Here is a 27755-nt window from a genome sequence, read left to right as displayed (position 1 = left end):
GTAGAGATGAGCAAAATATCAAGCTTCAATTTTCAATCCCTGTTTAACTTCTAGGCTTAAGATTTTCAGCTCCTCTTTAGACTTTGCAAGTTGGGCATTCTTCTAGCCCTTCATTCAAATCAAACTATAATTTCTTTTTTCTCTCATTTTGGCCAGGGTTTTATCTTCCCCTGGTCATTCTTGTCTGAAACACCACATTTCCCGTATATTCTCTACTTGCCTAACCTGGTGGGATCATTCACTGGTGCTATTGATTTTTCTATTGGAATTGCTCCTTTCTCCAGGCGAGATTATATTGTAAACCTCAACTGGTCTTCTTCATTCTCTTTCTTTCTGTCTTAAAGCATAGCTCAACAAATTTAAAAGTTGAAGATCACACAAATAACTTTCCCTGACCGTAATACAAATAATCATAAGTGAAAAATATATCTTTTAAAAATTTCATAAGTTTTAAAATTAAAAACATAGATTGAACAAAGAAGACACAAAAGTAGAAATTAAAAATGCTAAGAGCTGAAAGATAATTACATTTCACAGGTTGTTAGATATAACTAAAAGCAGTACTTAGAAGGTTATTAGAAAATAAGGAAAGCGTACCAGCAATGAGGTATATCAACTTGAAGTCACGAGGAACAGAACAACAAAATAAACCCGTACAAAGCAGAAAGGAAGAAAAAAATAAAGCTAAGAACAAAATTAATGCAATAAGAAACAAAAAGGAGGCCATTGAAGTAAAAATTTAGTTTTTTGAAAAGACTAGCAAAATTTACAAAAGCAATTCTCGAATTCATTTTCTGGAATGGCCATCAGAGCTATCATCATACGAGGTCTGACAGTTAAGTTCACATTTCATCCTAGAAAAAGTGCTTTGAAGGGTGGAATAGGCACTGGCATTGGTTCAGAGCTTCCCAAGGAGGAGTACCTTGAAAGTGACCATGGTGATTTCCATGGTGAGGTATGTAGCATTTTTTCTAGGACGAGTTTGCAAACTTAATTGTTTGACTCTGTATGTGGTGGCTACACCGGTGCATACATACATGAGATTTTACCAAGCAATACACTACTGATTACTGCACTTTACTCTGTGTTATATCATTGCTCATTTTATAAAAAATACCAAATATTCAAGACAGACAAAGAGTAAGAGAATAACTTTATATTACCAGAAGAGAATGTCAATTGAAGTATATGGAAATAGTTTTAGAATAATGTAATTTACCAAAACTGGCCCAAGAAAAAGAAAGAGGCAGAATGATTCAATAAGCATGAAAGAGTTTAATAAATTGTTGAAATCTTTCCACAAAGAAAATACCAGGCCCAGATGGCTTTCAAAGTGATTTTCCTAAACATACACATAATTTGAAAACTATGCCAGGAAATACAAAAAGAGGGAACACTCCAATTCAGTTAATGAATATGGAGTAATCTTGATATCAAAATCAAAGTTACTAAAAACAAAAAATCTCAGTCAATTTTATTCATGGTGTTACACTTTAACATTTCAAACAAAATAGTGACAATTAAATTACTATATATTAGGAGATTAAATATTATGATTGAAATGGCTTTATCACAAGAATACAAGGTAGGTTCAATCTCAAGAAATCAATTAATTTACTACATTAATAGATTTAAAGGAATTAAACATATATTTTTTTTTACAATGTGCTGGTTTTATATACAATTTGAAATATTTCATCCAACTGGTTAACATAGCCTTCACAGCATTTTCTTACTTATTGTGTTAAAACATTTATATTCTATACTTAGTAAATTTCACATTTACCCTTGTAAGATGCACCGTAGGTGTGGTCCCACCAATTACCCTCCCTTCACCCATCATCTCCCCTCCACGCCCTAAATTATATTTTTATCTTAAGAGTTGCCAAAAAAACTATTTTCTGATAAGAAAGAACATTATACTAGGAAAAGAAAGCCCTTACCTTAATAAAGACTATTTAAAATAGTCTTAAGTAAGTAGTATAATTAGTGGAGACATTTTAATGCAATTAATATTTTTGAACTGAAATTACTAATAAGGCTTACTAAGTGATCTAAGATAAAATCAAAATGAATTTTTTATTTTTTTTGAGACAGAGTTTCCCTTGGTTGAGTGCTATGACGTTCACAGCTCACAGCAACCTCAAACTCTTGGGCTCAAACAATTCTCTTGACTCAGCCTCCCAAGTAACTGGGACTACAGGTGCCCACGACAAAGCCTGACTGTTTTTAGAAATGAGGTCTCACTCTGCCTTAGGCTGGTCTTGAACCTGTAAGCTCAGGCAATCCACCTGCATTGGCCTCCCAGAGTGCTAGGATTACAGGCATGAGCCACCGTGCCCAGCTCCAAAATCAAAATGAATTTAAGTACTAAAAAAGTAGCATAAAAATTAAAAAGAAACAAACTGTTATATGCAGGTCAGATATTTGCATATAAAACATTAAGTAACTTTAGCAAAGTTGCTGGATGCCAAATCAAATCATTTAAGTCAACCAGATTTTTGTTTACCAGGAACAAATCAGAAAATACTAGTTTTAAAACAATCTTTTTTTTTTTTTTTTTTTTGAGACAGAGTTTCACTATTTCGCCCTGGGTAGAGTGCCGTGACATCACAGTTCACAGCAACCTCAAACTCTTGGGCCTAAGAGATTCTAGCCTCAGCCTCCCATGTAGCTGGGACTACAGGCACCTGCCACAAAGCCAGGCTATTTTTTTTTTTAATTAATTTATTTTTTTTTATTGTTGGGGATTCATTGAGGGTACAATAAGCCAGGTTACACTGATTGCAATTGTTAAGTAAAGTCCCTCTTGCAATCATGTCTTGCCCCCATAAAGTGTGCCAGGCTATTTTTTTGTTGTAGTTGTAATTGTTTTTCTAGCAGATCTGGGCTGGGTTTGAACTCGCCAGCCCCACTGTATCTGGCTGGCGCCCTAACCACTTAGCTACAGGTGCTTAGCCCAGAAATAAATCTTATAAAATATACAAGACATTTATGGACAGAAGGATAAAAACATTATTTAAGGACATTTTAAAAGACCTAATTAAATGATCAGATATAACTTGTACATGGGTAGGAAGACTCAATACTGTAGAGTTGCAAATAATCCCTAAATTGACCTGGTGAAAATTTCAACCAGTTTTAAAATGTATTTTTTTTATGTTTTTACATTTTGGAACTGGAAAAGCTGATTCCAGAATGTGTGTGGACGAATGAAAAGTCAAGAATAGCAAAGATACTCTTGAAAGGAAAGAAAAGGGAGGGAAGGATTAGTCCCATTATTTAGTCAACTTACAATAAATCTGCAGTAGTGAGGATGGGATGGTATTAGTCCTCAGCACCAAGCAGAGAATCTCCAAGAGCGATCCCACATATATGCAACTCAGTATAGACTACAGCTGCTTTTTGCAGGACAATGGAACAGTGCATAGAATACTCAACTCATCAACTATATGGAATAAAATAAAAACAAAATTGAATCTCTCCTCAGATGTGTTAAATTAGTTCCAGGTGGCTTAAAAACATAAATGTGTGAAAGGCAGAACCATAACTCTTTTAGAAAAAAATGCAGAGAATAAAGGTTGATAAACTTAGGTAAGAGAATGATTGTATAAACAGCTCCACATAGTATAAATAACAAATAGAATGATATGTTCATCAACGCTAAAAAGTAGTAACTTCTGTTTATCCAAACATCATACAGTGAGTAAAAATAAGGCCATGAGGTTATGGAACATATTTACAACCCATATCACTGGAAAAATTATTAGTTTGCAAAATACAAAAAAACAGCCACAAACCAATCGGAAACCACCAAAATAAGAAAATGTGAAATTAACAGGAGGGGCCGCGACTGTGGCTCAAAGGGTGGGGTGCTGGCCCCATATGCCGGAGGTGGCGGGTTCAAACCCAGCCCCAGCCAGAAACTGGAAAAAAAAAAGAAATTAACAGGAACAGTGAGGCATTTCACAAATAGGAAGCATGAATGTCCACTGAATGTGTGTAACTATTTATCCTCATTAGTAATATGAGAAATGAAAATTCAGACAGAGAGTAATAGATTATCTGGGAGGGCCGCACAGAAGCAAAGCACCAGGAGTAAAAGTGTTTAATAGTTACAAAGTATACATTACCTGCATTATAAATTACCTATAAGCATTTAAAATTTAACATAGAAACAGAACCCTACGAATAAATATAAAATGGATATAAAATAATATTTTAAAAGCACTATATACTCATGCCTGCAAAAGGCTGTGAGCCTAAAACTTTTTCTTTTCTTTGTTACAAATAAGTTTATAGAGTGTCATAGAGGTATTTTAGCAACTTATGTTAAGACTTTTTTTATTGTATAATAATTAGAAAGAGCAGTTTCCATGCACTAAACTTTAGGTTGGTACACATCTTGCACATTGATTAGCCTTTTCTGGTGCTTCAGTCTGTGATAACAGATTTATTAATTCTGCTATGTCCAAGGGTTGTAAAGTGGAGAGGATTTATACAAACACAGTTATTTGGATACATGTCTATTTCCCCTATATAGCTCCTTAAAGTCTTATCGCTTGCAAGGGAATTTTTAATGTATAACCATAAAGATAACATCAAGCACAATGGAATATGAGCTATTATAGAAGGACGTGTTCAGTGCTGAGGTCGTGGAGAGGCGAGAGCTAATACCAGGAGAGGAGTTACCCTTGCAGATATCTACATAAAGAGAAAACAGATTGGGCAGAACGGCCAGTGGGCAAATCCTGAGACAGGGTCATGCCCAGCCAGCTCAAGCCATAGCAGGGGACAGCTGGCCGGAGCAGAACAAGCAGGGGACAGGGTAGCAGGGAAGGAGGTCAGGGAGCTGGGCCGGGTGAAGGCTGGGCCTTGGTGTGGCGTCCTCCATGGATCTCAGAAAAGTTACTTGTACATTGTTGGTTCTTAGGAAATGCTTGTAAATCATTGAAACCTGGTGATTAAAATATTTAGAAAATGAAACAAAGGAAGCATTTTTCTAAGAACTAAATAATAGTGTAATTTCTTTGAGCCACACTTAAATAGAACATAAGATACCTCTTATAAGTATGTAACATACTACGCAATTCACATCAGAAAGAGGTTGAGTGGCTGGTGAAATCCTATAAACATCCCCTTATCAAGGCAAATAATTTATTTTATTGAATTAAACATAGCATTACATAAGCAAGCTTTCGATCAAATCTGTATATTTTTTGTTACACAGAGATTGCCACTGTGGGTATGAGGAGTTTGAAGATATGTAGCATAATGTCATAGAAGGAAAGATTTTACTTAGGAAGAAAAAAAAAAACAAGTTCAGGTAACAGTGGCCAGAGCCATCTGTGCCATCTTAGCTGGTCCTTCCTAAGAGTCACTTTCTTCATTGCTAAAATGGGCATCAAATATACCCTGCCTACCACATAAGGTATCCTGAGGAGCAAACGATATAGTATTTGAAAGTTTTTAGTAAATGTGGGGCACCCTACAAATAGTGGATGTGGTAAAACCCTATAGATTGTTAATATCTACACATATTCCTCATACGCGTCTGTGCACACATATAATTTATGTATGCAATGTTTTTCAATTTATCACAATGTGTAATTATTTCATCTAATGCTAGGACTATGGCTTATTCTGCCAAAATGCAACTAAATAAGCAATCGTATTTCCAAAAGTTGTTGAAGTGGAAAAAATACAATTAAATATTGAAACCACACCTAGAAGCAATGAAAACCAAGGACAATGAGCATGTAAAAACCATAACAATAAAATAGTACTTCATTCGTTTTGAGATCTGAGATAGTATCAGGAAACAATAAATATAAAAGGTAGAAGAAAAACATTTGAATAGGTGAGTGTAGAGGTGGAAAGTGTAGTCAAAGGCACAAAAGGAAAAATGCTCAATAGCATATTGAAGCATGTCATGGAACATAAGAATAAAACTTTCTTGGAGAAATAACATATAAGGAAAGTAAAAATTGGATGTGAAAGGTATAGTAAATAAACACCAAAAATAGACATTCTTTCCCCAATCCTAGGAAGGAAATGAATAGTTTGAGAAACAAATAATTTTAAAGGGCTGTTATTTGCTTTCCTAAAAGTCCTTTCTAATGTTCTCTATGTATCACATACAAAGTATTGACATTCTGGGGGGAAAAGGGGTGAAAATTTTTTTTGACTTTTATTTATTTTTAATTTTTTTTTATTGTTTCAGATTCATTGAGGGTACAGAGAATTAGGTTACACTGTTTCTCTTTGTTTTTTTTTGTTTGTTTGTTTTGTTTTATTGTTGTTGTTAGGCAAAGTCCCTCTTATAGTTGTGACCTGCCCCCAAGATTGTCTTGTTTTTCTTGAACAGGATTGGTAATTTAGATGTATAACCTCTTGATTTATTTTAAGAAAATGTGTCAAACGGTCTATAAAACCAGTGTATGGTGCCCCATGATTGCATTAATGTACACAGCTATGATATAATAATAAAAAAAGTATCTTAAGGAAAGAATAAAATTCTTTCACAGGTAAAAAGGTAAATGCTTTTTAAAAATTAATTTAAGCCTCTAACAATCTCCTTAAATAATAGAAAAATAATTTTCAATTTAGCATTCCAGCTGGCTCTGATATCTACTATGTAATGAATAAAGTCTTATTACCATGCGAGCTAATGTCCTCATTAAAGCCTTCTAGTTCTATCAGGTATGTGTACTCCCATGCTCTTCGTATGCAGCCACACATGTACCAGTGGTATTATTCTATATTTTTAACATTAACGATATCATGGTGTATTATAGTTATATTATAATTAACCTTTCCCACTGAACAATCTGAGAAATTTTCCCATGTAAGCTTGTATAACACTACTTCATTCTTCTTAAACCGCTACATGCTGTTTTCCAGTATGGATGTTACTAGTGTTAATGTAACCGTTCCTCTGACTGATAGACATTTGTTTCAGGTATCATCCATAAAAATGATATGGTGCAAAACTAATTCTCTAAAAATAGACTTTGAGAAGGAGATTTTCTTAGGCATACAGTTGGAGCATTTTCTTACTTATAGGAAATACCGTGAAACTATGCTGCAAAGTGGCTGCACCTGCTCTAAGAATGTACCAGACTCTGAAGTCAGACTGCCTGGTTGACATCAGATTCTGCTGAAGTCTTGTGCTACTTACAAGTGAAAAATCACAAAATTACTTCCATGTGGCTTAGTTTCCTTATTTGTGAAATGGGGAAAATAATAGTAACTGCTCCACAGAGTTGAAGAATAATCTATTTAATACATGTAAAGCAAATAAAACAGAGCCTTGTGAATAATAAATGTGCAATAAATGTGAAAAAAGAGAATGGGATCTTATATTTTAAAAATTGCTAATATGTAAGCAATGGAGAGCTATTTCAAACAAAAGATACACCATGGGCCGGCATGGTGGCTCATGCCTATAATCCTAGCATTCAGGGATGCCAAGGCTGTTGGATTGCCTGAGCTCAGGAGCTCAAGATGAGCCTAAGCCAGAGCAATTCTTATTTCTAAGAAAAAAAGCCAAGCATTGTGGTGGGCGCCTGTAGTCCCAGCTACTTGGGAGGCTGAGGCAAGAGAGTTGCTTAGGCCCAAGTGTTTGAGGTTGCTGTGAGCTGTGATGCCACCACATTCTACCAAGGGCAACAAAGTGAGACTCTGTCCCAATAAAAAAAAAAAAAAAAAAGATATACTATGATTTAAAAATTAAAGTGAACTCTGACAAACTCTGACATTAACATATTCATTTTAAGTTAGATCTAAGGATTGTCTTCAGAATTTTATAGTTATAAGTTTGGCTTAGGCAGTCAGGAAGCAAAAATGAGCTGTAATAAAAACTCTTGATAAAGAAATGTCCAGACACAGAAAATTCAATTATGAATAGTGACCACATGTTCAATAAAATTATTTTTAAGAAAGAAAGAGAACGTAAGAAAGGAAAGAGAAGAGGGTTGGGACGGGGGGAGGGCTAAATGAGCAAATCAGATGGCTGAAAAAAACTGGCAAGAAACCCTCTCAGTTTAATATATATACACTAGGCCTGGAAAATTGACATAGCTTTGGTGGAAAACAGGTTCTTTTAGTTCCATAATTGGGTCTAGATTGATACTATTTCTCTATACCAAATGTAAATAATTTCAAAATAGGCAGGGTACGTGGTTTAGATTCATTCGAGTCTAGTTCATTCATTCCTTTATGAATGAATGTGTGCCAGGCACACAAAGGCAGACACAGAGATATTGTTACAGGTTTCTCTCAGTGAAGAATCAAACCTGCAGAAAGCAAAAATATCCTCAAACAGCATAGATGGTGAGGAGTTGGCATGATAACAAATAGGAATGTCCTTAAATGTCTAGTATGGATGTTCAACAGTGATATTCCAAAATGTCTGTTTAAAAAACAAACAAACAAAAAAAAAAAACTATGGTGCTTGGCTGGAGAAAGATGTAAAATTTGATATTATCACGCTTTTCTCAGCACTTTCTCCCCATTCATATTCTACACTGTTTTCAAGAAGCAGCAGCCTAGGTGGGAAAGGGCTCCATATTTTTCCAGATAATATTCTTGGACATTTTTATATGGAGAATTTCTAGCTTTCTAAGATATCTTATCCATAATGATAATACAAAAGTTTTTTAGGTCTACAGTTTAATCTTTCTGGGATTAATCTGAAGGGGTCTTAAGCAGTCTTATCTGATTGTGTTATGCAGAATCTAGGTGTGTTTGGGGGCAGCAAACTGGTCGCCTCTGAGATGTTTCTCTGACAACACCTGCTCTTGGGTGTGCTTATAAAAAGCTCCCGTCAGTCCCCTGTGTGGAGTTCATGCACTCCGTCTCAAATGCTCTGCCAGGCAGCACGCTGGGAATGGGAGCTCAAGAGACTGAGACATTGTTCCTCAAGTGACAGGAACCCTTAGAGTGTAATGTTAATCATACCTTGAATATAACACAGTAAATGCTATGCTAAAAGTATACACTGAGAAATAAAAGCCATCAGAGGCAGCAGTTGCCAGCGCACCCATAAAATCCAGTCCAGAGGAGCCTTGACACCTTGTAAGCTCTGTGGAGCTCCAGCTTGGCGACGGCTGCTCCTTCTGTAATTGTGCCGCTGTGCCATGTACACGTGGATGTGCTCGCGGCAGTCTGGATCCCTCGGCTCGTCACTTTCTGTGAGTCCTGGGCAGGTCACATCATCTGTCTGGATCTCATAGACAAGATTCCTTGAGGAAATTTGAAATAGACGAGCTTGCGTCTCCCTTTCCATCGTAAAACACCACAACACTCTCCAAAAGCTTGTATTGTTACCTTTGGAAATACAAAGACATGGGGCCATTTTTTTCTATTTTTTTGACAGATATTTTTGGAATAATGAATGAAGAAGGTTTTGAAAAACCCAAATAATTGCATTAAATCAAGGGGTTAAAAACCCTACCACATGTATGCATTTACGTGCATTGACGGCACAGCAGGGTCGAGAATAGGGACGGTGAAGGAAACACAGCCCTATCCTAAAACCTTTGCTGTCTAAGGCTATCAGCAATAGGAATAATAAAGTCAACACCCACAGCGCTGTGTGGGTGTAATTGCTAACTAGCTTTCTGAAGCAGGTGGGTTTTAGACACAAGTTGAAGGAGAGGAGAAGGGTGGTCTGACAGGCCTCAGTGGGAAAGCTGTTAGGGGGAAGGGATGGCTGAGAGAAGGCCAAGGAAGGATGAAAATAGGGAGAAAGAGAGAGAGGAAGTAAGAACTGCTGGAAGGAAGACATGCAAAAAATAGCTCAATAGAGATGAAAATGATAAAGGACACACGTAATTTGGGCACCTACACGGGGAACTGCAGCGACCAGGTAAGGAAGGACATTTTGTGGATAAAGCACAAGGCTGTTCTTCTAAAGAGAAGTGGAAGGAAGCAAGGATTTCTTTTTAACAGTGAACTAGGTATGAATCATTCACATATCTTTGTTATGTGTAAATAATCACATACCACGTATTGCAACAGATGCAAAATGTATGATACAAAGCCTTCTACCTACCCTCAAAGGTAGGTAGATCAGTTTTATTGAAATAATTCTGATCAGTTTTATTGAAATAATTCTGATTACAATATGCAATGAATTATAAAAGAATCAAACACTTTTGTGATTTACTATGAGAATAAAACTCTTTTGAAATTTATGATGATTCTGTCTGAAATGGTACCAAGTCCTCATAAAGAATCAATAAACCTATCTAACTTGATTTTAGGCAGCAATTATATACTTTAAAAAGTATTTCTTAATGGATTCTGGAATATTTTTGCTGCCTCACAAAACTTCCTCCTGGTTTGTGGTGGGAGTGTCCATCGTTCTACCTATGTACAGAACTGGATCTCTCAGGGGGTGCGATGTGGTTTAATGATGATATAATGTTCTGCGTCGTGTTTCTTCTCCCTCATGGCTCCAATTATACACCCTCCCTACTAGCCCCAGCGCCTCGTTTTGACAACAGTGAGACAGAAAGAAGTTTCAGTGATTTTGTTACGATAAAAACAATCAGTATGCGATCAGAAGAACGGATAAGGAAAATAGACCCTAATTTATGGCCAAGCCAAAAATTTTGACTTTACCTCTCCTCCCCAGATTTATGTTTATACGAGTCATTACCTAAACCCATATTCTTCCACCTCTGATGTCTTATCTTTCTTGAGTGGTATGAATATTTACCAAACAGTTAATGCGGGAAGTTAACTGGAATTTACTATGAATCATAAATCTCTTCAAACTGGGAACTAATAAAATATTACGGCCATGAGTAACAAGAGACAAATTCCTTGTCCTAGCTCAAAAAGAATTAGCCCATGCTCTGGTGACTTTTTTAAAAAACCTTCATTACAAGATCAACTTAGTCTTCAATTTTCTGATGCCTGGTGCTGTCCAAGGTGTAGGGAGAATTGCAGACAGAAATAGACCAGTCCTAGATAGTACCTTGTGAATACAGGTGATGGGTATAGGATGACTCACTCGGTAGCTTGTCCATTGGATAATTAGTAAACAAAACTTATTGACTTCTTACTTTATGGCAGCACTGTAGGAAATTTCATTTAGGGAGATTTGCCATGGCACCGAAATAAACAACAGCTGAACCTCTTACATTAAATTAGACCATCTAGAAGGATCAAAGAAAAATCTTTGATCTAAATCTTTAAATCTTAAAAAAAAAAAATCATAGTGCTTGCGTTGCAAGATTTTACATTTTTTTTTTTCTAGAGACAAGAGTCGTACTTTGTCACCCTTGGTAGAGTGCGGTGGTGTCATAGCTCACAGCAACCTCCAGCTCTTGGGCTTAGATGATTTTCTTGCTTCAGCCTCCCGAGTAGCTGGGATACAGGTGCCTGCCACAAAGCCCAGCTATCATTTTGTTGTTGTTGTTGCAGTTTGGCCAGGGCCAGGTTTGAACCTGCCACCCTTGTTATATGGGGCCGGTGCCCTACTCACTGAACCACAGGCGCCGCCCACAAGATTTTACATTTGACCCCTGGATGGTTTCAGTGCCTTCTATAGGAAGGGAAATCAGTTAAGTCCTTTGGAAGAGTCGCCTACCAAATGTGATGAGGAGAAACAGGGGAGTGAGGTGAATAAGCCTAACATAGCAGATCTTTCCAGAGGAAACTTGGGTTCAAATTCAGTTTTTAATGTGAGATATGAAATTTAAGCATGTAGAAAGGCAAATTATGAAGGAAAGAGACAGAATTAGTTTTTAAACTTAAAAATGTAAAATAATTCTTTAGTATTCTATTGATTTCATACTTCAAAAATAAAATTCTTCTTCATTTATAAACTTCAAGGTAATAAATTCCTTCCATGAAATTTGTTTAATATGATCTGTGGAAATGACTCCATCTTTAACACTGGAGTGTTTTGTTTTTTGATGAATACATGTCAGATTTTTCTGACGATTCCACTCAATTATTTGCTGTTTTTTTTTTAACTCTTCGTGGTTCTTTTGAACATAAAGTATCTGAATGCTATTTTCTCTAATATTTAAAGAGAATCCAACAAAAGATGAAAATAGGCTTGATTTTACTCCTTGTTTTCAAAATCATTAGTAGTTTAAATTTATATCTTCATGGAGTTTTGGATTTTATTTGGAAAAAGAAATGTGCTTAAATAAATATTTTCTCCTCCCCAGGACCATAAAAATTTCAACACAGTCATTTAAAACAAGGGCTTTGTCCAAATTAATTCTTAACCATATTTTTATCTTTCTCTTCCTTTTCCTGTGTAGACAGTTGGCCAGAAGCAATCTTCTTTCACCCTGTTTCTGTTCTGAATTGGACTGTGAGCAACTGGCCTGGCCATGTAGTAGGAACTTAGTTAACAGTTTTAAACCAAAGAAAATTGTTCCCATTTTCACCTGACATCAAGTCATCCCTCTCAGGGAGATTCCTCTGACTCTTCTAGACCATATGAACCTGTCCCTATCTGACATGTGTTAGCCATCCTCTCTTTATCCTACACTGCAGAAGTTACTTGATCCCAAAATGCTTTGCCATGTCATATAGGCAAAACATTTTAAATTTCCAGTCCAGTTTTTCTGGCACCTGCATACTCCCCAGCTCTAATTTATTTTGATCAGGATCAGGAAGGAGGTTGGTGGATTACTAGTAATTATCCTACAGTTTTAAAAGAGAAAAACATAATTATGAACTCATCTGATTATTTTATTACCTATTTTAGGATACATAAAATAGTTAAATCGTTTTTATTTATTTTTGTTTATAATTTCTTGAGTGTGATACTTAACTTGAAGCAACCCGCAGGATGAAGTCCAAGCTTCCTCTTACATGACTCAGAGAAGACAATGGTTTCTTTCCTTCCACCTTCCTCATTACTTCTGCGGCAAACCATACAATCCTTTGTTAATTTCTTTCATTTTTGCATTATAAAGTGCATTTTCCCATTTAGCGTCTTCCCAGTGTCAGAAGATGATGGTCTTCCCCTCTTTCTTTAATTTCTATTCCTCATATCGCTCACAAGCTGAGTGGGTGAACAAATCCAACAATGACCACCACCACAAAAACGAGTTGGACTTCTTCTGACATTGGAGAGAAATAGGAAAATCATTCAGACGTGGGATGAGGAAAGGTGACATTTTCAAGCCTACATGTTTTATTTCCCCACTTACATTGTAACGCCTTGAGTTTAGGAATCAGGCTTAGTATCTCTCGGTTACTGAGGTCTTATCAGGTGTGGGCATTGTGTAAAGTGCTACGTAGTCTTAGGACATCAAGGGTATTTGTTAGGCAGGGTACCCACGCCTGTAATCCTAGCACTTTGGGAGTCCAAGGTGGGTGGAATGCTTGAACTGAGGAGTTTGAGACCAGCCCGAGCCAGAGCAAAAGCAAGGCCCATATCTACTAAAAATAGAAAAACTAGCCAGGTACAGCGGCTCACACCTGTGTAGTCCCAGTTACGCGGGAGGCTGAGGCAAGAAGATCACTTGAGCCCAAGAGTTTGAGGTTGCTGTGAGCTATGACACCACACCATGGCATTCTATCCATGGAGACAGAGACTGTGTCTCAAAAAAAAACAACTAAAGACATCTGTAAGGCAATAGTATCCTCTTCTTCACTGCTACAGAAATACAGGGTGGAATATTGGTACTTGTGGTTTTCATTGCATTATTTGGGCTTTTCATCATTAGTAACTTTCATTTCAACCGTTTTTTTCTTCTCTGTTCAATGAATTATTTTCATACTAATTCAGAATTAACTTGGAAAATGACCAAGCTAAATTAGTATAATGTCTGAGTTATTGAGCATTTGTGGAAAGCTGCTGGCATGTTACTTTCACTCATGTGTAGTATCCATTTCCTTGCCAGCAAAATATTGCCAAGGAAAGGTGCTGCTGATCTGAAATTAGTATTTCATTTGTAACTAATACATTCGATCTTGGAATGGTAATGTACATGGCTAGTCTTTGAAAACAGATTTTTTTTTTCTTCTGACTACTTGAAGTTTTTTACAAGCTTCCCATCCTCCCGACCCTGTTACCAACTTATGGTATTCTGTGCACTATTATGATTTTCCTTGGGTATTTATGGGGGATTGGTTCCAGGACCCCTTGCATCTCCTGAACTCTGTGATATATTATAGAATAGCATAGTACTTGCACAGATTACTTAGACTTTAAATCATTTCTGGATTACTTATAATACCTAACACAATGTAAATGGTTTTAATATTGTATTTTTTTAATTTGTATTATTTTTTGTGGTTGTAGTGTTATCATTGCATTTTTTCCCCAAATATTTTTAATATGAGATTGGTTACACAATGTGGAACTCACAGATAGAGAGGGCTGACTATATTTTATAATATTTGCTTAGCCTTTGTTAATTGTCAAATTAGTGGATTCCAGTTGAAAGAACTTTCAATATAGTTCTAAAGGCCACCTAAAAAGGGTGAAAACTAATCTTTGACAAATATCTTCATTGCGTCAGATAGTTCATATAGTATTTTATTCCACCCCCATGATAACTTGTCAAGTAAAGAGTAATAAAGGTAGGGTGGCACCTGTGGTTCAGTGGGTAGGGTGCTGGCCCCATATAATGAGGGTGGCGGGTTCAATCCTAGCCCCGGCCAAACTGCAACAAAAAAATAGCCAGGCGTTGTGGTGGGTGCCTGTAGTCCCAGCTACTTTGGAGGCTGAGGCAAGAGAATCACCTAAGCCCAAGAGCTGGAGGTTGCTGTGAGCTGTGATGTCACAGCACTCTACTGAGGGCAGAGTGGGGTGGGGATAGTAATAAAGGTCATTACTATTTAATGCAGAAATGCTATGTGGTAGACATGGAACCAAGAATTTTTATATTATTGTCACTTGCTTCTCACATCAACTCTAAGATGTAAGTTTTATTATTTCTAATTCATAGAGAAGGAAACTAAGGCTTAAGGTCATTGAGTGATTTTTCTAACAGCTAAATGCTGAAGCCACTAGGTAGTAACTAACTACAGAAAAAAAAATTCTGAAGTTTCTTTTTTCCTAATCCTTTGGAGTGGATATTTTATAGCATCATCATACAACATCCTAATGTCAGGAGCCTACCTGAAACTGAGATTGGCCCTTCCTTGAGAACCTCTGCTCGAGCTTGGACACCCTGGAAACCACTGGCTCTGTAACTGCAAGATTTGATGTTGCAAATTTATAGCAATGACAGCTAAAACATAAAGATAGAGAATCAACATTGTTAAAATGTCTATACTTCCCAAAGCAATCTACCTATTCAATGCCATTCCTATCAAAGTACCTACATCATACTTTCAAGATTTGGAAAAAATGATTCTGCGTTTTGTATGGAACCGGAAAAAACCCCGTATAGCTAAGGCAGTTCTTAGTAACAAAAATAAAGCTGGGGGCATCAGCATACCAGATTTTAGTCTGTACTACAAAGCCATAGTGCTCAAGACAGCATGGTACTGGCACAAAAACAGAGACATAGACACTTGGAATCGAATTGAACACCAAGAAATGAAACTAACATCTTACAACCACCTAATCTTCGATAAACCAAACAAGAACTTACCTTGGGGGAAAGACTCCCTATTCAATAAATGGTGTTGGGAGAATTGGATGTCTGCGTGTAAAAGACTGAAACTGGACCCACACCTTTCCCCACTCACAAAAATTGATTCAAGATGGATAAAGGACTTAAATTTAAGGCACGAAACAATAAAAATCCTCAAAGAAAGCATAGGAAAAACACTGGAAGATATTGGCCTGGGGGAAGACTTCATGAAGAAGACTGCCATGGCAATTGCAACAACAACAAAAATAAACAAATGGGACTTCATTAAACTGAAAAGCTTCTGTACAGCTAAGGTGACGATAACCAAAGCAAAGAGACAACCCACACAATGGGAAAGGATATTTGCATATTTTCAATCAGACAAAAGCTTGATAACCAGGATCTATAGAGAACTCAAATTAATCCACATGAAAAAAGCCAACAATCCCTTATATCAATGGGCAAGAGACATGAATAGAACTTTCTCTAAAGACGACAGACGAATGGCTAACAAACACATGAAAAAATGTTCATCATCTCTATATATTAGAGAAATGCAAATCAAAACATCCCTGAGATATCATCTAACCCCAGAGAGAATGGCCCACATCACAAAATCTCAAAACTGCAGATGCTGGCGTGGATGTGGAGAGAAGGGAACACTTTTACACTGCTGGTGGGACTGCAAACTAGTACAACCTTTCTGGAAGGAAGTATGGAGAAACCTCAAAGCACTCAACCTAGACCTCCCATTCGATCCTGCAATCCCATTACTGGGCATCTACCCAGAAGGAAAAAAATCCTTTTATCATAAGGACACTTGTACTAGACTGTTTATTGCAGCTCAATTTACAATCGCCAAAATGTGGAAACAGCCTAAATGCCCACCAACCCAGGAATGGATTAACAAGCTGTGGTATATGTATACCATGGAATACTATTCAGCCATTAAAAAAAATGGAGACTTTACATCCTTCGTATTAACCTGGATGGAAGTGGAAGACATTATTCTTAGTAAAGCATCACAAGAATGGAGAAGCATGAATCCTATGTACTCAATCTTGATATGAGGACAATTAATGACAATTAAGGTTATGGGGGGGGAAGCAGAAAGAGAGAGGGAGGGAGTGGGGTGGGGCCTTAGTGTGTGTCACACTTTATGGGGGCAAGACATGATTGCAAGAGGGACTTTACCTAACAATTGCAATCAGTGTAACTGGCTTATTGTACCCTCAATGAATCCCCAACAATAAAAAAAAAAAGAAAAAAAAGAAAAAAAAAAAAACATAAAGATAGAAAACCAAGGGGACTTAGCAAGTTAACACAATTCTTCACCTTCGAGATCCAGAAACCAAATAATGAAACCGAGTGATTAGTAAGGCGGAGGCCAGGGGTCTGTCTGCTGGACTCTTTTCCAGCAGTATAAAGTGGTAATTAGGATTTATTCCCTACGGGACAAAGCCAGACCTGCTATTTAAAGCAGGGCCTGAGAGGAATTTCCTTGTTCACAACAAGAGACTGGGAAAAAATAATTCCGTGCTTGACCACTACCTAGAACTAGAGTCTTTACCTGGAAAGTTGAAGGAGTAGGAAGACAGACACAGTTTTGTGGACTTAGAACTGAATCAGCCACGTGCTGCCCCTCCGATTCCAATCTCAGTCTCTTTTCCATCCCACTGCACAGCAGATACACAGGAAATGCCTCTCTGAGAACCAACCCGCTCTGGTGCAGCAGCCGGGATGCGTAGCAGAAGCAGTGTTAAAACTACTGGAACGGGAGGAATGACCACACAGGAAAAAAATCTTTCACTACAGACGGGCTTCAGACCAAGATTCCAAAATGTGTAATGAATCTGATGCTAGAAAAGCAGCAGCTAATTATATCAGACGGTCTGACAAAGACTTTGAAATAACTCTGTGGAGACGCTCAGAAAGAGAAATGAAGGAATGAGTCACACTCAGAAGAGTCACAAACAACAGCACTTGAATTTTTCAAACTAAAAATGATAGAAATGGAAAATATCTTTTGCAGAGGGATAAATGCTAGACTGGACAGCAGTGGAGGGGGAATTAGTGGTTTGTGAGAGTACAGAGAAGATTACCTAGATTAGAACATAAAGAGACAAAATGATCTTGGAAATGTGCATGGTAGTGCAGTGAAGGTTCGTGGAGGGTAGAATGAGAGGCCCCAGTCTGTGTCTAATGGAGTTCCGATAGAAGAGAATGGAGAGTTTCTGCAAGAGACTTAGTAACTGAGTCATTTTGAGCATGGAAAATTTTCAACAGTGAAAAGATACATGCGATCTGAAATTGAAATTTGTCTTTCAGTATTGAGCAGGACAAACAAATATACAAAGCATGAATCCTATGTACTCAATTTTGATATGAGGACAATTAATGACAATTAAGGTTATGGGGGGGAAGCAGAAAGAGGGACGGAGGGAGGGGGGTGGGGCCTTGGTGTGTGTCACACTTTATGGGGGCAAGACATGATTGCAAGAGGGACATTGCCTAACAATTGCAATCAGTGTAACCTGGCTTATTGTACCCTCAATGAATCCCCAACAATAAAAAAAACAAATAAAAAATAAAAAACATGGCAGTAAAACTACTCACCCCTGTAATCCCAACATTTGGGAGGCTGAGGCAGGAGGATTGCTTGAGGTCAGGAGTTTAAGACCAGGTTGGGCAACACAGCAAGGCCCCATCTGAAAAAAAAAATTAGCTGGGTACCGGGGTACACTAGCTCTAGCTCCGCTAGAGGCTGAGGTGAAGGGTCACGTGAGCCAAGGAGTTCAAGGCTGTCTATCCTGGACTACAGAGCAAGACACTGCCTCTTGAAAAAAAACAACAACAACAACAAACCCTGCAGAACATTGAGATGATTCTACCCTGTGGATCTTAGTCAGACTCCAGAACTAGGAGCCCAAGGCTAAGGGGGTCGTGATGGTCACTCCACTGTCACAAGCTATTTTTCCTACCATCCCCAGTATTGTCAAAGGCCAATGCACTACACAATTCTAAGGAAAACTTCTCTTCAAAATGTGTCTAAAATGCACTTGTAAATTTACCTGCAACTGACCAGAGTATAACGAATATTAAGACCTAGTGGGTTGAAGGCAGAGTAGGATCCTGGCCTTGGTTATGGTCTTTACAACCTGTATGACCTGGGGCAAGTCAATTAATCTGTAAGTGAGGTCATTAATCCCTCCTTTACCCTCACAGGGTTGTTGCAAGGGTTTGTTTGTTTGGTTTTTTTTGCACACAAGTTCTTTATAGAATATGATACAATTTAAGAAATTATTATGAAAATCAATGTGAGCTATGGTCCCTGTCTTCTTAGAGTTTATACATTAGATTTGTGTTAAAAAATATTCACAACACATACCAAAAATATTTGCTACTTATAACAATTAAGCACAAGTTATTTTTGGTGCATAGCAAGTGGGGGAGTATGCAAGGAACATGGAGGTAGCGTTAATCTGGGTAGGTTTAGCATTTAAAACCTGTGTATTATAAATTAGCCTGTCCGTTGATTCCCACTTTTTATTATGAAAATATCCACACATGTACCTAGATTTAATAATTCTTAACATATAGCTATTTACCTATGTATCACTGTATACTGTATATGTATTTTTTTCTGGATCTTTGAATGTAAATTGCAAACATCATGGCCTTTCATCCCTAAGTATTCAGTATGCCTATTCTATCAAAAAGGACATTACCTACAGAACTACAACACCGTTATCAAACCTAAGAAAGTTAACAGGAATTCCCCCAATAGCATCTAAAAAACAGCTGATATCCAGATTTCCCATTTATTTCAAAAAACTATTTATAGCTGGTTTCTCACCAAAGCAGGACCCACATGTTACATTGACTAATTACCTTTTTTTTAGTCTCTTATCTGAGAACAATCTCTTCACTTTTTTTTTCTTTCTGTGATACTTACTTTTTTGAAGACAACAGTCTATTTCTCTTGAAGAATAGTCTGGATGTGCATTTTTCTTCTTTATAGAAAATTTGTTCATCTATGCCTATATTTACTTACATCTGGATTGTTAGGTCTAAAGGCTTAAGTAGATTACATTGTAGATAAGATACTCTATTTGTTGGTGATGTTGTATATTTCATAGCACATAATGGAGAGACCATTATTAGTAATATTAAGCTAAATAGTCTGGTTAGAGTGATTACCATCAGCTAAACTCACTGTAAAGGTGTATCCTTCTCTTTGCAGTGTTCAAAGGATGAAATTGGAATATCTCAGAATAACCTTTCTTATAATAGTTTCAGCATCCATTAAAGATTATCCTGAACCATTTTATTTGGCATTGCAAAATGGCGAATTTCCAATTAATTTTATCACCCCTTCTACTGTCATTCTTCAATAAAGAAGAGCTTTCTCTCATCCAATAGGCATTAACTACACTTCCCAAAAAACAAGGTGCTTCTGATCCTTTAATTACCAATTTTTAGAAAAAGAAATTTGTGTACTAGTTACTTCCAGTGATAGCTTGATTTGTTTCATACATCTGTGTTTTGTTAAAAGAAATTATATTTATAAATTGCTTATAGCAATTTATAACTACAAAATATAATTTTTAACAATTATTATTTTATTTTTTTTAATTTGCTGAGACTAAATGTGAAGCCTAAAGGGATGTAGATCAAACAGAGGGGAATGGGGTTAATCAGAATCATTTTTAAAACTATACATTATTAAGCATCCTTAATCATTTTTTCTAATTTATGACATGTTCTTTTCTGAAAGTCTCTCAGTAACTTAACCAGAATGTAACTGAAAACAAGAATGTCAAAAAGGCACATTTAAATTGTTCTCGAAATCAATCAAAAATAATGAGGTACTGGGAAAAAGTTGTATCCTTGATAATTACATCTATCAGTATCAGAAAACAAAAGAGAACAATCAGGAAATGACAATCCCACTCCCAAGCAGCACATTTAAAAAGGCTAATGAAAAAAAAAAGTCTCTTTTAAAAATGTACTAAATTAGCATTTCAAGCAAATTGACAACTTAAGCCTTGATAAAGGCCAATCTGGGGCCCAAACAATGGAAGTTCTGTTTCTACTTTTCTCTGCTTTTAAAAATAAATTATCTCACTTGACTTTTCTTTTGTTGTCTTCTTTTATCAAGGCAAGTAATTGTCTTAAAGGGAGGTGACAGTCCTGTATCCTACAAGGGTCAGGTCACACCTGGACTGTGGAGCTTCATCGGAGCTTCCATTTTATTAAAACATTGACCCAGAGGAAAGTAGCCAGGACAGAAAGTGGTTTCAAGTATTTCTTACTCTGTGCCCCGATTTTCAGTCTGAAAACGAGCTAATGTAATTGTCATCTTAGGCAAGGGATTCAACCTGCTCTTTATACATTGGAGCTTAGAGTTAGGACCCAGGGGTGAAAGAAGCAAAAGAGCAGACTTAGGCCTGGAATTAGGAAGAATTCTCTCATAATCTTAGCTGCACAGAGCTGGAATGGATTTACCTCCAAGGGAATGGGTTCCCCAAGGCTGACACTGTTCAGAGGTTACAATCCCTTTATTTAAAGATGGTGTACAGGCGTGCAGGGGTCTCTCAAATATTTTGCTAAGAATCTATAATTATAATGAGAGATGCTTTAAAGGTCATTTTAAATTACCTTTTTAAAAATTGAGCGTAAAAATGAATTTTACACCATGTTTAAAAAGAAAACCCTTTAACATGTTCCAATTTGCATATCATTGCTTTGTATTTAGAAAATGTGAAAAGTATGGTGAAGCAGAGTTCAACCTGCAGAATTTTAAAATCATGGTTCCTTGTTTTTGATCACATTAAATTCTGATTTTTTTTTTTTTAAATCAAGCTGTAAATTCAGGAGCTTATGGATAGGAATATGGCTTTGTTAATATAAATAGAAAGCAGCATTTTAGACACTGTTTTAAGAGTAGAGAGAAATTAGTATTTGAATTATCAGTAGTGACAAAAGCATTTTTCCCCCAATGATAAAAGAAAACTCAAATACATAGATCTTCAAATGTATCAGTTCGTTTTGAAGATAGTTGTAAGTGCTGGTGTTTTATTATTTTGGCTTTTCAAGTGATTTTATTCTTTGTTATTAGATGAGGAAAAAAAAAAAGAGCCCTAGTATATTCCGCCAACATATTCATCAGTCATCATTTTTGGAGACAGTTTTCGACACATTGTATGTTTTACTGTGCTAACAAGAGAAAAGACTAGCCATTAAGTTTATGTTTCTTTGTTTTTCAGCAAGGTCACATATCAGGAATAATGCTAGAAGTATGCTAATAAACAATATATAATGTAGGTCATCAGGGAGTAAGAAATATTTTCTAACTAGTTCTAAAGGGAAATATTGTTAAGAAAGGGATAGATGTTATTTACGCAACGCATGTTGCTCTATATGTGACCATCAAAAGCATCTTATAAACAGCTCAGTGTAGTAAATCTTCCTCCATGTTTGTCAGGCTGTTTGAAGTCCGCATTAGATTTAGAATCAGCACGTTGAATTCACAATATGCCTAATGTACAAAGACTGTCAGATTATTTGGATAGATTCCATTGGAAATATGCCTGCATTTCAGTGGTTTGCAAAGAATATTGTCCACTGTTGCGGGAGATAATATTATGTTAAATTATAATACTCAGGAACATTTTACATTAATAATGGCATTTATAATTTTAAATCTCAAATGAAAGGATGCTCTTAACTTTGATTTTTGTTAACTTCTAAAAAACTCGAGTACTTTAAAATCAATTTTAATTTGGTAGGTATTTCCTATAGTAAAATAATTTATATGACTGCAGATGTAATGAGAATTCTGCAAAAATTCTTACAGCAAAGTGTCATTTATGCAATTTTACAAGTGTCATTTTCTCATGTTTTAGAAATTTTCAGAATGGATTATTTTCATAATGATTTATTTTTTTTCCAAGATAGTTTTTAATTGTGACTATCAAGTGTCATCATAGAGGAATTTATGTAAGTATGTGTTCTGGAAAACATAACTAGTACTTAATTTATTGAGTTCGTCTACTATGTATTGGGACTCAATTACAAGTATGTGAAGTTATAAAGGCTGCTTATATCAAAGAGCCCAGTATTGAGAATCAGCACCATCTTTCTGCTTTCCTGAGCCTCAGTTTGTTCATTTATCCTGTAAGAATTACAATAAAATTTCTATTCTATCTACTTCACAGGAACTGTGTCAAATTATAAAATAATGTTAAAATATTCATTATGATACACATGAATCTTTATAGGAAAAAGTATATATTGAAATGCTAGTACTTAATCAGCTTCTAAAATATATAAATTTCAGACTTCAGCTAAAAATTATAATCACTAAATCTTTTAGCTAGATTCCATGAATCTTAACCTATTAGCACTTTTGCTTATAGGTCTCTATAAACAACATCGCAGTTATTTTGGTCTGAATGAAATTGTGCCTGAGCTTCAAAGACATTGCTTTCTGAAACTCAGCCATGTGTGTTGTAGTTTTTTTTTTTAATGCTAACTTATTCTTTGAGTTTAGGAATCTTTAAAATTATATCGTGCCATAATTATGTGCCTCTGTTCTTTCTAAGTGTTTGCAACCAAAAGCATTGTGTTAGGTTCAAGCCACAGGCCTTGGTACACAGCGTCAGCAGCCCAACAGCAGTAAGACTAGCATCTCAGGATAACGCTGTATGATTGTTTGTTTTTAATAAAGAAACAATGAAAAGTACACATGTCTAAGTAATTCTGTTTATACTTGTTTTCTCAGAAGAAGACCTATCAGTGCATCAAGTGTCAGATGGTTTTCTACAATGAATGGGATATTCAGGTTCATGTTGCAAATCACATGATTGGTGAGTGATGCTCGAAACCTTATTACAGATAGATATTTCTTCTGCTTGTACATCTGTGCCTATATAATTAAACAGAGTTAAAGGCGAATTAATTGTTCAACCATCAATGGCTTGCCTAGGTATGATTGATTTTTTTTTTAATTTCTATTATTAGCCCTGATAAGGCATTAGCACCTTTTATTTTCTGCAAGGGCTAGTTTAGACTTCTGCAGAGAATTATACATCCACTGCCAGTCAAAACACAGGTGATTAACAAATTAAACTTCTAATCATTTTTGCATTATTGAAAACTAACAGGAATGGTTAATGAACTGGATGTTAGCTTTCCATAGAGTTTTAGACAGGTTTTAATTTCAGAAGTTATTACGGTAATGGCACTGCTGTGTGTTGCTTAAGCGTCTTTGTATCAAAATCTAAAGTGGTGAATTTTTGTGATAGGGAAGCATAAATAATTTAAATTGCCATAAAATGGTTTTATATGTATAGTTTCAACAGCCTGGAAATAATCACGATCATAAAGATGATGTAAAGAATTCAGTAATCATTTTTTATTCCCCACCAAATTTTTGGCAGATTTTTATATGTGGGTAAAAGTGGTGTGGGGAAGATCTCTGAAGTCACTGTAGGCCAGTGTTGTTAGGATTTTTCATTTAATCACATGGGCTAAAACCGAAAGGATAATTTTTTCACTTACTCATACTGTCCCATTATTTCTTAATTCCTCAGGGGTAACTGCCTATGTTTTTTAATTTGATAAGCACTTAGTAATAATGCTAAGAGTTTTAGCAGCCAATTAAACTTTATCAAGCAGATCATTTTTCTACTAGTAAATGACAATTGCTATTACTTTGGATTATTTTTGTTACTTGTTTACATTATTATACTATGAGTTTTTTATTCCGTACTCACTTCTTGGTATTTTATAATACTATAAATAATTGTGGTACAATATTATGAAAGTTCAATTAACCTCACGCTCTGCTATTATGAAACTCTGAACTTGTTTTTAGGGAGAGCACTTTTTTTATATGCTAATCAGAATTATCTTAAGAATGTTTAGTGGAAGAGTTTGCTCCAACTGTCATTGGTGTTTATTAAAGGTAACTATAACAAAACTTTTAATGTTCTCTATAAATTAATGAAGATAGATTCAAAAGTGTGAAAAAAATTGCTTAACGGTTTTTCAGTAGGATTTTCTGGGTCTCTAACAGGATTATTCCTTGTAAAAGACTAAGTGCTGAATTTGTGGCTTGGCGCCTGTAGCTCAGTGGTTACGGTACCAGCCACATACACTGAGGGTGGCGGGTTCTAACCTGGCCTGGGCCTGCCAAACAACAGTGACAACTACAATACAAAATAGCCGGGCGTTGTGGCTGGCTCCTGTAGTCCCAGCTACTTGGGAGGCTGAGGCAAAAGAATAGCTTAAGCCCAAGAGTTGCAGGTTGCTGTGAGGGTAACATAGTGAGACCCTGTCTCAAAAATAAAAAAAATAATAATAAAAATAAAGTGCTGAATTTGTATAAAATGGAACATAGATGTAATGTCTGAAATATGGATCACTTTATGTTTTTCCAGATTTAAGTATTAATATTATTAGTGATTTTCTTGCACATTAATTAGTGTATTCTTCAATGTGACAATAACATTAGCAACTTTCCTGAATGGTCCAGAAGATAATGGTAATGTGTAAGAGAGATTCAAATAATGTGTTTCCTTGTAAATTCCCTTCTGTTTGGGATTCTGAAAAGTACCCCATATAAACTTTCCAAAGTACTTCTGTTAGGGTAGGAGCAGGTGTTAGAAAAAATGAATGCTTCTTGCGAAATGATAAATGTTAATGTTTCTCAACTCTTAATTTCTTGAGTAGAGTTTGTTGGTGGTGTTTGGTCATGACTCTGCCCGGGCTACAGTTTTGGATAAGCTTGAGTGGAAGCTTCTGGGAAATTTTATGAAATTGTGTGCTCATGCTTCTCTTCGATGTAAACTCATTTTTGTTTCTGGATTTATTGTTTATCCCAGGACCCAGATGAACGAGTTGAATACATTTTCACCGCAATATTAATGTTCTTGTGCATGTGTAGAATCTGAATTTTGAATGTTAAGTGTAAGAGGACTTTCTGATTTTTCACTTTTAGTTTGTCGGTTTGTTCTGGGCCTTCTTTTGAAATGGCTTTGTACCTTTCCGATTTGTGCTTGTCTTATATTCCTTGTATTATAGTAGTGCTTTCCCAAGGCTTTTTCTCCCTCTTCTATCTTATGGTCGATTAATATGACACTGACTTCCTCTTAAGATCTGAGCATTTAACAATTTACCTTCTAGTAGAGAGGCAAATTCCATTCCTTTTCACAGGGGGCCTACTTATTTAATATTCAGGCTATTTTTAATAATAAAATATGCTATTCTCTTGTACTTGAGGCCTAAACAAATAAGTAGCACTCATTTAATTATTTTATCTTTTGACCATGCGTCCAAGTCCTCATACTCCATTTGTGTGGTTAATATTTAGAGAGAGAGAAAATACAAAAAGGAAAGGAGTAACAAAGGCTAAGATACCTTTTTTAAAATCCCAGTGTGATACTCAGTCTTTCAAATGAGGCAGCAGCATTATTTTGTTGGCTAGAATGCCTCTATTGAGGATAGGTACTTTTAGGTTATGTTTCTGTATATGTGAGTTTTTTTTTTTTCCTAATCAAAAAATAATCTCAACTAAACATTTAGCAGGGGAAGAGGGATTAAGGACTATCTGAAAAGCCTCTTAACTCCTTTTATTAAGAAGATATATAGTATTTTTGCATATTTTGCTTTATATTTCAATCAGTCTAGAGCAAGGATTATGTCACCTGATGGAAAACAAGATCTACAGATGACCCAGTGAGGTGTAACTTTAAATTCCTTCTTTAACCAAGTCATTTGCATTTGCTTCTATGTGGCACATATGTGTTAATGCAATCTTGGTGTCAGGCAGCCGCCACACTTCTTCCTGGTTGTTCTGGCCTCAGGGCTATTGGCCAGGGACACTGGTAGAAAGAAACCCATCAATGTTTCCGCCAGGTACATGCCAGAGGTAGCTCTTCTTAAGTGCCATTTTGCAGCTAGGTGTGGACACACAGTCTGAGTTGCAGGAATAATTACTCAATAAAAATGCACTAGGGATTTGACTTATGTCTATTAAGGAAAAAAAGAAAACCTCACTCTCCACCACATTTTGACACAATTTCAGTAAGAAATCAGACCAGTGACTATTTAGGGGTTTCTTTTCTTCTTTGTACACACGTGCACACGCACTCACACACACACCACACACACACAAGAAAAGAGCTACCAAACATTTTAACAGCTTTCTTGGGAAATAGATTTTCTTCTTTTAACGTCTGCGCAGATGAGAGAATTTTTCTTGTCTTCCTTTGTTCATTTCACATAGTTTACATTGGCTTTTGACCTGAGAATATAAAAAGAAGCCTTGTGTATGAGGGCCTTTAGTTTATTACTCACCCTTCTCTTTTTCTATCTGCACAGTAAATATTTGTTATTTTCTTCTTCAAGCTTTCAGTACTGTTATTATTATTGTTGTTATTATTAAAATAATAATAATAAAATGGATTAAATAAAAATAAAATGGATTAAAACAAATAGAGATGAAATCAAAGAATTTAAATGTGTTTAACCCTGAAAAGGAATTGCCTCATATAAAATTATGAGGCCCAGCACCGTAGGGTAAATTTGTAAGTGTGCTGAATAAAGGACTGTTAGGCATGAGATAATATAAAGAGATGACATTGCCAAGAACTATTTATGAGAAGCTTAATTTTTTCACTCTGATAATTCTTGACCAATAATTACCAGCTTCTAATTATCTATTTCAGTTAGAAAGGAATTCCGATCACTATGGAGGTTGGCATTGCAACTAGCGCATAAATCCCCAAAGAGACGAATGTGTTCCAAACAGCCAGAAACAACCGTCTCATGAAACATAGTGAGCAAATTGCGAGCGGCTGGTGGTAGACAACCAGCCGTACTCTCACCATCGAAGGCTAGTCAGCTTGACAAAGAAACGATCAAAGGCGAGAGACACCATTGTCCGTGGAATTGACTATTATAGCCAGGGACTTTGGAGGTCAAGAAGTCAGGGTATAGTCATGACTATTTCCAGAACTCACTTTCAAAGTTCACGGATGGAGAAGGTAAAAGGAACGGGTACAAATTATGTATGTGAGACTCATTTTTAAAAATCAGCTTAGAAATGTTTACTTCATAAGTTTTATTTTTTTTTTTGTTATTTTTTCATCTGATTAGAAAGACCAGTGCTATAAGAACAAT

The 27755-nt window shown here is 36.1% G+C and overlaps 1 protein-coding gene across 4 annotated transcripts in view; it reads left to right on the top strand.

The window, feature by feature from the left end:
* The window catches only part of ZNF521 (zinc finger protein 521), a 307015-nt gene that overhangs the window by 150745 nt on the left and 128515 nt on the right, over window positions 1-27755 (top strand). For 3 of the 4 annotated variants that reach the window (XM_053571797.1, XM_053571798.1, XM_053571795.1), the window contains one exon: window positions 23353-23437. In XM_053571797.1, the coding sequence (XP_053427772.1) occupies window positions 23353-23437 (85 nt within the window). The remainder of the gene's footprint in view (window positions 1-23352; window positions 23438-27755) is intronic. The other variant, XM_053571796.1, reaches the window with a different exon arrangement.

This window comes from Nycticebus coucang, chromosome 19 (assembly GCF_027406575.1).
Source record: "Nycticebus coucang isolate mNycCou1 chromosome 19, mNycCou1.pri, whole genome shotgun sequence".
Classification (NCBI taxonomy): domain Eukaryota; kingdom Metazoa; phylum Chordata; class Mammalia; order Primates; family Lorisidae; genus Nycticebus; species Nycticebus coucang.
Note: the sequence above shows the minus strand (reverse complement) of the source record. Positions and strands in the feature narration are given on the sequence as shown.